At 35.3% G+C, this 14,416-nt stretch overlaps 1 protein-coding gene across 1 annotated transcript in view; it reads left to right on the top strand.

The window, feature by feature from the left end:
- The window catches only part of LOC149776189 (secretin receptor-like), a 116,572-nt gene that overhangs the window by 97,643 nt on the left and 4,513 nt on the right, over nucleotides 1-14,416 (top strand). The window contains exons 9-11 of the mRNA XM_089942505.1: nucleotides 9,259-9,328; nucleotides 12,628-12,719; nucleotides 13,842-13,980. Coding sequence (XP_089798631.1) covers nucleotides 9,259-9,328; nucleotides 12,628-12,719; nucleotides 13,842-13,980 — 301 coding nt within the window. The remainder of the gene's footprint in view (nucleotides 1-9,258; nucleotides 9,329-12,627; nucleotides 12,720-13,841; nucleotides 13,981-14,416) is intronic.

Below are 14,416 nucleotides of genomic sequence, written 5' to 3'. Positions count from 1 at the left end.
ATGAGCGCCACAATATTCACCTCTGCAGGATTTGTCACATGATTTTGTTGATCCGACTGTTATCCATTTGCATTGCATATTATAATTTAAACATTTGTCTAAAATATAATAATGGATGCATTTGATCTTGATGAGGCAGAATTTATCATTCCTGAGGTAGATCGTGCAAAGAAGGAATTCTTCGATGATGGAGCGATTCATACCTGGTCAACTTGGAAAACTAATTCTGTTGATGCTACGATGAATTTGGAGCGAGCGAAAAAGATAATTGAGCATATAAAATCTGAACACAAGGAAGAGCGATTTATCTTTGGAATAAAATTTATTGCACAAATACCCGATGATACTTGGATCATTCGAGATAAACGAGATCCAGTACGTGGCGGTAAGAAAAACGTCGTTTTTGATAAAAATTCGAAGCCGGGATTATTATTGGGAATTGATGGTCCTTATTATGCTAGAGCTTATCCTTCTAGCGCTGTTGTTTATGGAATTTATCGGCTGAATAATAATCCTGATGTGAAAAACCTACCTACGATGAAGGAATCTCCGAAAATAAATTGCGTTGCCGAGCGAGTTATCGAACACATGAAAAACGCTCGTCGTGGATCTGGCTTGACTCAATTGAGATTGGATAAAATTAACACGTGGGCAAAGACAGTTACTGATGGCGCATCGATTGACGATGTTGCTGCGTTAAGCAAGAAACTTAAATTTCCTATCACGGTAAAAACATTATCGGGAGAAATATTATATTCATCACCGTATAGTTCTCGAGGAACACCAATCGAAATTATTGATCATAATTCACATGCGTGGACACAGTCGGTAATGATATTCCCGAGGGATCGTTCTGTTAAGTTTTATCCTGTGGAATTTGGGAAAGACAATTCCGATGCAATGTTTAGGTTTATCAAAATACTAGCCGCGTCCGATCCAATATCAATTTGGTTATTCTCAAGCGAAGAAAAGTATGATCAATTTATCTTGCCACGCGGAGATATTTACCGTGATGAAATATTACACGAATCAATGAAAAATATCGCGGTGAAGTATTCATCAAATCCTGATCAGCTATTAACGAACTGCTTTACTGTTCCATCTGTTGCTGCTCACGCTGCCAGAGAGAGAAATTCGTGGAAACCTACAAGGAATGAATTTCTCAATGATATTCAACTTAGTTGTATCGAATACGGCCATGGAGGATTATGGAATACCAAATATTATTTCGAGGATATGATTTCCGTTGATATGAGCGCATGCTATCCTGGAAGTTTCCTCGGATATGGTGATTGTGCGGATTACTTTGCTAAATTCGGCCATCCTACCAGTGAGATGACGAGAGTTGCGATTAACGGACCGTTACCTGATTTTGTCATGACAGGATTCGCTTATGTTACTTCATTCGAGTTTGCTGAAAATTTACATAAAATTTGTTATATTTGGTTTGGTAGGCATTTATCTCAGCGAAGATGGGTCCCTACGGTATTGTTGAGATATATGCTGGATTCGTCGATGTTAATATCATTGACGGTGAGTGAAGCGATTATATCGTATAGAAAGCAGACCGAGGTGTGGTTGCCAACGGATTGTGAAAATGCGAAGGATATCGGAAGAAAAATAATTGGTAAATTTACTCAAGGAGGATCAGTTGATCATAAACACCGACATGCTAGGTTGTTTATCAATGATGCCGAGATGGATTTTATTATTGCCGATACGGTGTCGCGTGGAATATTTTGCAATAGAGAAAATATTATTATTGATGGAACGAAGTTAGGTACCGTGATTAGTTATCTTGACGGAGAGTCAGCGCAGTATACGCATTTAAGGTCGTCAATGCTCGCTTACGTCAGTATAAATTTGTTATCGATGATAAATAAATTTTCTGATATCGCGGTAAGGGTTGCAACGGACTCGTTTTATATCGATAAGAAATATCAGTGTAGATTGGAAAATTTAATCACTGATGGGTCTTGGGGAACTTGGAGAATAAAAAACGAAGATATTCTAGATTATTGCGAGGACGCGGATGTGGAAGATTGTGATAAATTTCATAAGGATAAATGCGATGAAGTATCAACGGCCGCATCCGCATTCGATCCGATTTCGCGTAACAAATTCGTTTACATGAACGGTCCTGGTGGTAGTGGTAAAACAACAAGAGCGATAAATTTATTTTCAAAATCCGATATGGTTGTGTTGACTCCAACTCACAGATTAGCGCGAGAAATAAGACAACGCGGCGTTAATTCTTGTACGTATCACAGTTATTTCAAGTACAGCGGTGGATTATGGGATTCGGCTCGAATGGGAAACAAATATATCAATAAGGTTATAATATTTGATGAAATTTGTACAGTAAATTTAGTTATGTTAAAATTGTTTCTGGGTTGGCTAGAAGAAAAAAACACCGCAGTAATAATGTGCGGAGATCACGGCCAACCTGATCCTATTGATGGTGAATCTCCTCATAAATGGCTCAGAAACTTTGTTGATTATTATGAAGAAATCGACGCTGATTATAGATCTGATGATATTTTACTGACCGAGTTTAAAAAAATAATTCGGTTGCAACCTAATAAGTTTCAATGTGATGTGATGAGAAAAATAATTGACGAAACTCCGATGGATATTTTTCTAACTTTGTGGCGTCCTGATCATTTGATTGTTGCTAGTAGGAAAATTATTCGCGATGCTATTCAGGAAATGCTATTCAAACTTCATTGTGATAAATTTCCAACATTGCAGGTACCGTTGTGCTATAGGCCCGCTGATACCAGGAAACAAAATATTAATGTTACTTTGCCATGCGGAGAAGAAAAAACATTAGTTTTGAATGATATTATTTTCGTTGATATTAATCTTGTCAATGATGCGATAAACGCGGAAAGATCTCCATGGAAACTCGGATACGCAGCAACGATACATTCATCGCAGGGATTAACAGTAGATGGCCAGGTCTGGCTCGTCGATGATAGAATTTCCTGGTCGAATTTAGTTTATCTAGCTGTGTCTCGAGTAAGAAAATTATCTCAGTTAGGTAGAATTAAATTTCACATAAGTGACGATGGCGGTAATTGAGTATCCTTCGGTATTATTTGTAATTCCTCTTTGGTAAATCCTCGTTGTGGAGCTAGCGAATCTAGAAAATAAATTGCTGGTCTTCCTGATGATCTTGTTACGGCTGATATTTTATGTGTCGTAACGCTCCAAGTTGGATCAGTTGCTCTTTTTCTGTCACCCTCCGCTTCTCCTTCCTTATATAAATACCTTACAATAACACTACCTAGCACAGGCGGAATTGTGGAACTTCGCTTTAGTGGTATATTTGTCTTTGTAATTGCAATTGCGGGCTTCATTGATATTGTTCGTGTTACTTCGTTATTTAGTGCGTTAATCACGTGAGGTAATCTTGTTACCCAATCGTGAGATCGTTTATCTTGGATAAATTCTCTCGCGTATTGATATCCGAATAATCGTTCCGCTAGTGTTTTGTTGAATCTTTCAACGATAGCCTGACTACGATGAACACCAACTACGCCACGTCGGATTTTAACATTATTTTTTTTCATTAACGCAGTAACCGCACCAAGGAATTCTCGTCCTGGATCAATTTGAAGAAGATTCGGCCATGTTAATGGAGATCGAGAATAAATTTTCTCAAACGCCTTTGAAATTTCCGTTGCTGTTTTATTCGATAATGGTTCTGCTTCTTTGTATCTGCTAGCAATATCAACAATAGTTAGCACGTATTTGTATGTGACTCCGTCAACGGTATCGTGAGGAAGAAACATTAAATCAGCCTGATGAACTTCGTTAGGTACACTGACGGAGAAACTCGCATATGGTATTTTTTTAGGCGGAGGAAGATAAATTTGCCAAACTGCTTGCTTTGATAACCATGATGCAGCGGTAGATTGTTTTACTTTTGCCGCTTTGGCAAGTTTAGCAATTGCTGATTTTCCTCGCCAAAATCCTCGCGGAGAATAATATATTTGCTCCATTATAAATTACCAGCACCGAGTACTAATTTACCTTTCATTGCTCCTTTTATTAACCAAGTTGCCAATTTTTCTTTGAATTTTTTATTAGGTACTGCGTCTATTGCGTGAATTAATTTAATATCAGCGAGGTGTCGTTGTTCTAAATCTCCGCTACGATATGCAAGATCGTGATGGTAGCATGCGTTATCAATGGCATTTACTGGCTCTTCTCCAGGGTTTGGTTGATTATTATCGTTAAGTCTTATATCTAGCCTTGTACCGGGTCCGCAGTAGTTATATCCTGGCAAATGTTTCTCTCCGGGATATTTCGCCCAGGGCAACCCAGGCAGATTTTTCATGGAGGCGGCAATGTCTCCTCCGGTTCTTCTACCTTTTTTTTTACAAATCTAAATTTGATTGTCCCGCAAACTGCGCATTCACCCTTGATTGCATTCCTGTTGTTGCGTGTAACGACTTCGATTGGATTTATCGTAGCAGTTCGAGCGCGACACTTAACACAATATGAATCCATAATATTCTAATAACATGAATGTAATTGATTTTTCAGCCACGAAGAAACGCGAGCAAGCAAAACACACCGCGGCATTACCAAATTCGATAAGAATGATAATCATTGGACCGTCGGGATCTGGAAAGACGCAGCTGTTGTTGAATTTGATAATGAGATGGTTAAAATGGGACAAATTGTATTTGGTTGCGCCATCTGTTGATGATCAGCGATGTTATCAGGTACTGAAGGAATTTAGTGATAATACTGATGATGGTACAATAGAATTTATAACGGATATCAATGAAACTCCATCGGTGGAAAGTTTAAACGGTGATGCTAATAATCTTGTTGTTTTCGATGACGTGATGCTGGATAAGCAAACTAACCCAGCTAGGATATTCTCGCGTGGCCGACATAAGAACACCGATGTGATTTACGTGACACAGCGATATACGCAAATTCCAAAGGTGATTAGAGATAATTGTAACATTTTATCAGTGTTCAATGGCGTTGATACTCACACGCTGAGAAACATTCATCAAACTTGGTGCAACGGCGATATGGACATAAATAAATTTAAAAATTTCTTCAGTCACGCTCAGGCAACACCACACGGTTTTGTCACGATTAATCTTCATGATCCGCGTAGTAGGTATCGAGTCGGTCTTGATCAAATTTATTCATAAAATTGCAGTCCTTTCCTTGCAATCGCACACAAATTTTACTATACCCCCCCCAAAAAAAATTGTTGTTTTTTTTTTATGTCTGAAATTGCATCCTGGGTCGAAATTTCGCTGATTAATTTGCGCAGGAGGGTTTATTTTTGAAATCTGAGGGTTGTACGGATAAAGTTTGTGTGGGAGGCTTAATTTTATCTGAGCCACCTGGTCTGTAGAACTTCCCTGCTGCTATGCGACTTATTCCACATTTTCGACAACCTACTTAATTCTATCAAAATGAGACATTTCCAAACTTTCTACAATATACACACCTCACATAAACACACGCATAGTGTTGTTACACGTATATCACAGCTGTGATTAATGAAAATTGAGCCTCCTTCAACAAACATTGCTTTCTTTGCTGATCTGTCAAAATTTAGTTTTTTTTACTTCATTCTACTTCAACAATTCTCACACTCACTTTGTGAAAGAAGTTGAGGAGTTTTGGATGAAGGAAATAAAAAGTAATCTGGAAAAAAATGCATTTAGAAAATGATTTTTGTACGAACTCATTTGCAAAATGAGCATCGAATGCACTTCAAGCAAAGCGCGAAAACAAAGCATGCAAATGCATACGAATAATGAATGAATGAATCAATAAAAAGTCGATAATAAAAAAAATTATTTCATAATCCAATGAATGTATGCAACAATCGATAGGGTGATTGATTCATTATTTCTATATACTGTCTTTGATGTGCTCTTATTCGGAAAGCAAACTTTACGAGTCTAATTATATTAGTATTGGGAAAATCGTTTTTCAGATCTTGCAAACGTATTCAAACGGTACCATTGCATGACATATATACATAGACAATATATATATATATATATATATATATATATATATATATATATATATATATATATATATATATATATATATATATATGCGTTCATGACATGACATATTCGTTCATGACGAGAAAAGTCAGAACAGAAAATCTTAATTTCTTTTATTCAGCTGACGATTTTTGCCACTAGCACTGAAGTACTGAAATGGAATGTGATTTTTACTTCCAAATTTACTAGATCTTTCTGTGAACAGAATATAAACTTGAATTCTGTTTTAGTCGATTTTAGTGCTGCTTTCTTATTACGTATTGTTTCATCACTTGATTATATTCTTTTATTATAAAATAATAGCGAACGATGCGTTCAAAAACTAAACTTATAAAAATACCAGCTTCCAATATTCCCTCAAAATCAGCGTATCAGTCCTTATACCGATCACAATCGTAATATTTCAATGCTTACTTTATTTGCATCTCAAAAATGTTTTAAACTAGCAATAATACACTTGCAAAAATAGTTCAGATCTAAGTCGCTTGTGTTGATAACGTCCGGAATAATAATAATAATAATAATGATTTGCAACAGATTCATCTTCCTAGCCCCCAGATTATATTGCATATCCTTTACGATATCGGAGCTAAATGTTCTAACCTCCTTGTATGAGGAAATGGTATATGTTATATTATATTATAGTATACTACATTATATTACATTATATTATATTATATCATATTATATTATATTATATTATATTATATATATATATATATATATATATATATATATATATATATATATATATATATATATATATATATATATATATATATATATATATATATATATATATATATATATATATATATTCATAATGAAGTATTGCAAAATATCAGTCGGAGAAAAATAGTATCGTCATAGTAGCTATACCACTTGATAGTCACAACGGGAATATCGCTTTTGGAACTACTTCCTTTTTAAATTACCTTCATGTACGTTTTTCAGATTTGTATTTCCATATTTAGGCATATTTGATGCTTTTCTTCTTCTTTTACCTCAATCTTTTCCTCCCCTCCCTCTTTTGTCTTGCTTTCTCCATCACGATGAATAAATCTTAAAATGTGTCCAGAAAATCGACCCTCTTGTGTAAATTTATGTAATTAGTGAGAAGGAGCCATCAAGAACTCCTAAAACCCCAAACAACAAAGATTAGGCTTCATGTGTTAACCTTTCTATAATTTTCCACAGGGATGGATGGGTACCAGGCCTGGCCAGCTTTTGCACTATCCAGAAATGCCCGGCAGGGTTTTACGATAAAATCTTGAACTTGTCGCGGCAGTAAGAAAATAATTAAAAAATCTCCACACCCTTTGTTTTATGGTATCTCCACACCCTTTGTTTTATGGTAGACAAAAACGAAGGTGAGAAATGGTGGGTGGGGAAATTTTACAAAAAGGTAATGGATCACCCCGACCCGGCCGGGTACCCGACAAAAAAATTATCTACCCACACATCCTTTGTTTTCCACATCAATCATACACGGCCTGTTGCAAGTTGATATTCTGTGACCAACAAAGTATCGTCTGCCTGTTACATTCAACGACAAATGGTACGTATTTTTACTAAAAAGCTCCTTATTACATGTAGTAATAAAACTGTGTAGCGAGTTTAACTGTCATCATATTCGTGTTTAAAGAGGATGAAGAAATCAGCCATTGGATAGTGTCGATCGTAGGCTTAAATGTAATGACTGTCGAAGTTTGCACGCAGCGTCTGTTACCGGGACAAACAAAGCTAGAAATAAAAATCATCACAAGTAAACCCACACTCATTAAAATCTGTTGTTTTATAATGTTAAGCTCTGAAGTCTGTTTTACCATTCTGTTCTATTTTTATAGCATCTCCACCCCAGCACTGTTCACTGTATCAATCCGCACAAAAAACGTGATAACGATAAAATGTCTTAATTTTCGCATGAAAACATTCATTAATTTAACAAAATATACAATTTAAAGCATTATATGTAACATATAAATTTGTTGTAAAAAGATGCTCTCCTGAAACTATTGTGATAAGTTTTTTTTTTTTTTGATGTAGTAATGCAGTAGTTACATGCATTGACACAAAATGGAAAACGAATCTATATAAGTCGGATGTTTTTGCCCTATAACAGAAAAAAAATTCTATGCTTTTTTCAGAATATCTAAGGAATTATTTCCCTCGCGAAGTGGAAAAATTGTGTATTGTCACTCCTGATTGAGCCTCTCGTGACAATAAAATGTTTCCGCTTCAGTCATGAAATATTTCCATTTATCTAGACTGCTCCAGTGGCCAGAGTAGACAGAGCGTTCGCCTTTCGACAAGTAATTGTATCAGTGCAATTTTCTTTGAAACTCAGTGGAAAAACAATATTTTAAATGATAAGATAATTCCAATGAAAAAACTCTGGCAATAACATTATTCAAGAAATGTAAGTTCTCCGTAAAGTTCAGAGTTCGTATCACTAGAAATCTTACATGCAAAATTTATATTTGCGATATGTTTTTCGTTTCTTTCGAGGAGAGGTGGTAAACGTGTTTCTGCTTTATATTAATATTCATTGCAAATTGATTAGTTCTGAGAAATATTCATTATCTGACAATGCCAGAAATTTGTATGTTCTCTTCTTGTGATTTTATTTTGACAATTATTAATACCAAAAAAGAAATCAGGATTTAATCATTATAAAAGCAGAAAATATTGTAGTAGTATAAAAATTCAATTTTGACCTGGTCTGGAGATTACAGAAATATTTTTAGTTAAACTCAAACTAAGCTCAAAATTATAAACCCTGACTGATCAGTGATCTGTGACGCAAGCCAATCGGATGCCAGAAGTTTGAATTCAGCCTTTGTATAATGTCAAGGAATCAAAACACAGTTTGTCTGCCTCACAGTCAGCAGAGCATTTTATTGGACTAAAATGTCCGAACCAACAAGGCTGATTAGTAAGTGGTATCATATGCCGGGGCCACTGGACTACTTTTGCTCTGAGATTGCTAATTTTGGGTCCTGAAGAACACGGGCAATTAAAAGGATGCAACGTGAAAATGACGCTGACTATTATATTACACTCTGGGATATTTATTAATTATATTTTCCCTTGACTTCATGGAGCTTACCATGGTCTTGGATCATTGCCATCCTTAAAAATTATATAACTGTCTATTTGGCAATGAAAACTATTTATATTTATGTTCTCCTTTCAGATGTTGGAATACAAATAACCATCCGGGATACTTTTGGATATTGAAATTGCCGATCGTTTTAAGTATATTGGTAAGCGTATTATGTTTGTCCCCTCATTTCACATGATAATTCTAAAGTGCTACTGGCAGTCAAAATATGACTTTTTATTTGTTTTATTTTGAAACACATATATATAGTTTATTACTTTGTGAGACTAAATCGTCTCAAGAGACAGAACGCAAAATATACTGTGAAATCTGGTGCTCTTTATTTTCTTTTTTGTGGCATATCGTTTTTGCGATAAAAAAACAACATAAGTTTCATCATTACTTATATGTTTGGATCGGGAAGGGACATATATATATATATATATATATATATATATATATATAGAGAGAGAGAGAGAGAGAGAGAGAGAGAGAGAGAGAGAGACAGACAGACAGACAGACAGACAGACAGACAGACAGACTGAGACAGACAGACAGACAGACCACAGAGAGAGAAAGAGTCAAGTTTATTGCACGCTCCATAAAAAGCGTATATTATGCGACAGTCGCATTTGTCGTTGACCAAGTAACAGACACGTATGTAAAATTTCATTGGGGTATTTTGAGCAGTTTGGGAATTTTACTCTAGAAACGAAAGTGTGCATGAAGATGGATGGATCGACAGGCATACGTAAAACGTAGAAATTAATGAAACTGAAGACATCATAATACCAAAATTTGCTTGTAGACCTCATATCTAATACTTGTGTATAATAGAATTAAGCAGTATTACCAACATACCGGTTACCGCGGGTGGTTGATTTTAGAGGCAATTGCAAATTATGGAAACGTTTGGATTGTAGAAACCTTTCTTAGTTATTTACTACCGTTTGTTAATGCGTTGACTAAAGGTATTCATTTGTACGACTATAAAGCAGACCAAGATGTTCAAGTAATAAACAAAGCGGAAATTAAAACAAGAAGCGATAGGCACCTTTGCTAGATATTATATTTTTGGTCTTATACATATCTGTGGTATACCGTTGTACGCATCGTGGTATCCAACTGCATGATTTGGTTAAGATATGTTGAAGGATTTCGTAGTTTGCTCCGGAAATTAAAGTATAAATTGTGGAAAGATGGATGTCAAATATAATGCAATACATACAAGTTAGTGAAACTGAAAAGTTGTGAAAAAGGCGAACCATCCCACTAGTCGAATATGTGTTCCAAATTTCATAGGAATATCCCAGATAGTTGTGGAATTTTGCTATGTTGATCGTGGATGGATGGACGACTAACGTTTAAAACATTAAGCATATAAAACTGAACGATTTTGAATATAACAACACGTGTTTGGGCAACTAAGTCTAAAGTACCAAGTTTCATTTGGATAACTTAAACGAAAGTGTAAACGATGGATGGGTAGATGAAAACACATATCGACAAAACTTTAAAAGCGTTGAAACTGAATAATTGTCAACAGTACTAGGTGACTATTCTAATACATGTACCATAAGTCACAAAGATATATTTTACGAATTTTGGATCTCCACACCCCCCCACCCCCCCCCCCCCACCGCGTAAAAAGAATGCTAGTAGTGAACGAGTTGACAAACAAACGGACTTAAATATAACTTGAAAAACTGGTGAATAGCAAAATACACATTTGGACTACTAGTATCAAATGTGTACGAAGTCTTATTGACATATCGTTAACGGTGTTTTAAGTGTGCTCTGGAAACGGAAGTGTGATGGACTTACGAATGGACTGACGGAATGATCATATTTCTTTATCAAACGCCAACCACTTGTGCCGGGGATAATTAGACCAATTTTGTTAACTAATAGACAAAGCGAAAAGTCTTGGTTGCAAAATATTCCTGTTGTTTGGGCTGATTTGCTAAACAAAGAAACTACCTGCGAAAAGTCTTGCAACAACGTGTCTCGCAGTTTCTAAATTTTAGGTGATATATTCCAGTCTTTGTTAGATATAAATAAAGCATATGTTTCTCTACTGAGGTAGATGGCATTTTAAAAAATGTTAAATAAATTTTGTTATTTTCGACTAATGTTAAAACATAAACTTTAGTCCAAATGGGAATAGGCGGGGGGGGGGTACTTCTATTGGTCGCAACATTTACGTATATAGATTGACCATATTCAGAATGTATATTTAAATGAATGAGCCATCTCGTGTGTCTGGGATTGATTAAGATAAATGCGAGAAACTGACGGCTGATGGAACAAAACTAGTGTTTAACCTGCCGAAACGCTTCGGCTCTTATGGAGTCCTTTGTTAGCGATAAATACAAACCAGACACAAGACAAACAGAAAACGCAAAAAGGTGTTGAAATTCCAAAATTGTATATAGTTATTTGTAATGGCACCGAAGTCTGAAAATGTTTCCATCATTTCCCTAGTTTATTTCAGCTTGACTGATTTTATTGACTTGCAAACAAAGAAGCTATGGCACCATATTTTTAAGACTAGTCGCTGAACAATAACTGCAGTTGTTTACAAGCCAAACTAGAGTTTTGAAATCAGGAGTGAAACGGAATCATACCTGATACATCGCCGTAGAAAACGGAAACGAAGAAGCTGAAACTAATAAGACTTCAGATTGAAAACCACACGCAAATAAAATTATCGTCTGTTTACAGCTATCATTTTTACAATAAATGATTCATTCATTCTGCTCATTGCTCATATATAATTACTGCTGTTTTGCTTAGAGGTCTTCCTGGTGTTATTAAATTCGTCTTGATACCCCCGTGCTAGACATCATAAAAATCAATACGTCGTAGCGATATAGCTGAAAATTGTTAAACGTACGTTAAAAACCCACTAACACACACACACAGACACACACACACACAGGCACACACACTCGTCATTCCTCGTATTACAAAACTAATGAAATATCTGGGATATAATTTAGGCTTACATTTAAAACGAAAACAGATGGCACTACAGCCTATCCCTTTGTAAATCAATATCAACTAGTTTACTATATCGTCAAGTTGAAGCAGGCGAAACATAAAACCTTTTGAAGCTTTAATTCCATTAGAAATAGTCATGTAAACTTTGTAATTTCAAGCCTTTTGTGTTTATTGTTTATCTTGTCTCTCTTTTGTGTCTGCATTTGTCTAAGACTCTTTGAGAAAGATAGGTGCATAGGCTAGTTTAAAAAATGGTTTGATTTCGTCGTCATTGTGTTGCGTATAATGAATATATATATATATATATATATATATATATATATATATATATATATATATATATATATATATATATATATATATATATATATATATATATATATATAGAGAGAGAGAGAGAGAGAGAGAGAGAGAGAGACAATCATGTGCAATGTCAAATGCTTGCTTTTATCATTGCAGGTGAATTTTGTGTTCTTTATCAACATTTTGCGAGCTTTATTTACAAAGCTACATGACCCTAAAAAGCCGAGAAAAAGAACAAATAGATACAGGTAATTGTTAGTAATAAAAGGTTGTTGTTGTTATTATAGGGTTTAACGCCATTTTTCAGCATAAGATAGGCTATACATGACGGCCAGTATTAATGGTGGAGGAAGAACCCTTGAAAACCCCGGAAAGAACTACTGACCCACGAGAAGCTACCAGCAAGCTTTCTCACATATCTACATTGGCCGAGGTGATAAAAGGTAGGAAGGACAGAAATAGTCTGAACTCTTAGGTGATCAAAACCAAACAAGAATCAATATTGCTGCACTGCCTATACTCGACAGTATTTTCTACGCCAATTGAGAAGGAGGCGAGCTCTAATTTCAGGCAAAATAAGAGTGGTACAAATGTACAAAACAGGAAATATAAAAGTTACGTTTTCATAATATTTCTGCCATAATAGAGTTAAGTTCCCTGAGGACAATTTCGGAAAGTCATTAAGCGTTCAACACTGTTAGAATAAAAATCACTAGGAAAGACTCGATGGTTGCAACACAGCTGACGACACTCCAAATTGGTACTTGCTTTGCAGATGCAGTTTAAGAAGGCCGCATACATTAATATTGGGAAACAGTAACCTGGTTTGTTGGTTTCTAAAAACATAAATGTACTAGTTAATGTGTGTTTTTTTTCAAAATGCAGACAAATATTTGGAAGCAAAATTGATGTTTTGATGTTAAATGTATTTCCTATCATTATCAGGCTGACATATGTGATTCTTTACGTGATTATTATGGTGGTAGAAGCAGTAGTAACATTAATTGCGATTTTCTTCTCTTTTTTGTTTTCATTATAGTTCTTGTTAGTGTCCCAGTTCTTGTCGCCATTGCTCTTACTCTAGTTGCTTCTGCACCATGAGAGCTATCGTTTAACATTAACGGCAGTAGAAGAAGAAGAAAAAGATGATGATGGTGACTCAGATCAGGACTTCGATCAAAGAACAGGATGATTAGTGCTAAAACTGATGAAATCTGTATTTGTAGCAATTGAAGTTTTAGCACCAGCTGTAGTTAGTAGTTGTGATGAAAATTGTATGTGTGACTGTGGTTGTATAAAGAAGAAAGTCTGAATGCCATTACTGAATAAATGCCACTTTGCATGACTATAGATTTCATGTGCTGTTGCAGGCGGATAGCCAAGTCAACTCTTATTCTGATCCCATTGTTTGGAGTCCACTACATAGTCTTTATTGGGCTACCGGAAGATGTGAATGCCACCGCAGAAATCGTTAAACTTTATTTTGAAATGTTCTTCAATTCATTCCAGGTAGGTTTCAAGAATTGTTTCCAGCACTGATCATGTGTATCTAATCTTTAAGAAATATTTTATTTCGAGATCCATGATATCGCCTTCCTTAAATGTATTTAATTTACTGTAAGATATTTAATTACAATGGCCGAAAACATCCCGTCGACTCAAATATTGGTAACTGGAACTGCCGTAAGAATCTCTAATGCTGTTATAGTATGCTTTCCTAAAATCAATTTTGAAGCAATTGGGAAGGGAATGTGTATATGCTGCATTGATTTTATGTATCAGTTTTATATATCAGGAAAGAGACAGGACTTAAAATCATCAGATTCAGTGCATATTCCTATCGAAATATGAGCCTTTGATTGGTTAAATGCGAGTTACGAAACAATCACTAAATGATGAATACCATGTTAAAAATCGTAATTATAGGTTCACTGATATATTTTAA

The sequence above is a fragment of the Sinohyriopsis cumingii genome, chromosome 18 (assembly GCF_028554795.1).
Source record: "Sinohyriopsis cumingii isolate HCF-2022 chromosome 18, ASM2855479v2, whole genome shotgun sequence".
In the NCBI taxonomy this organism is placed as follows: domain Eukaryota; kingdom Metazoa; phylum Mollusca; class Bivalvia; order Unionida; family Unionidae; genus Sinohyriopsis; species Sinohyriopsis cumingii.
The sequence above is the reverse complement of the archived record's forward strand: the minus strand, read 5'-3'. Positions and strand labels throughout refer to the sequence as shown.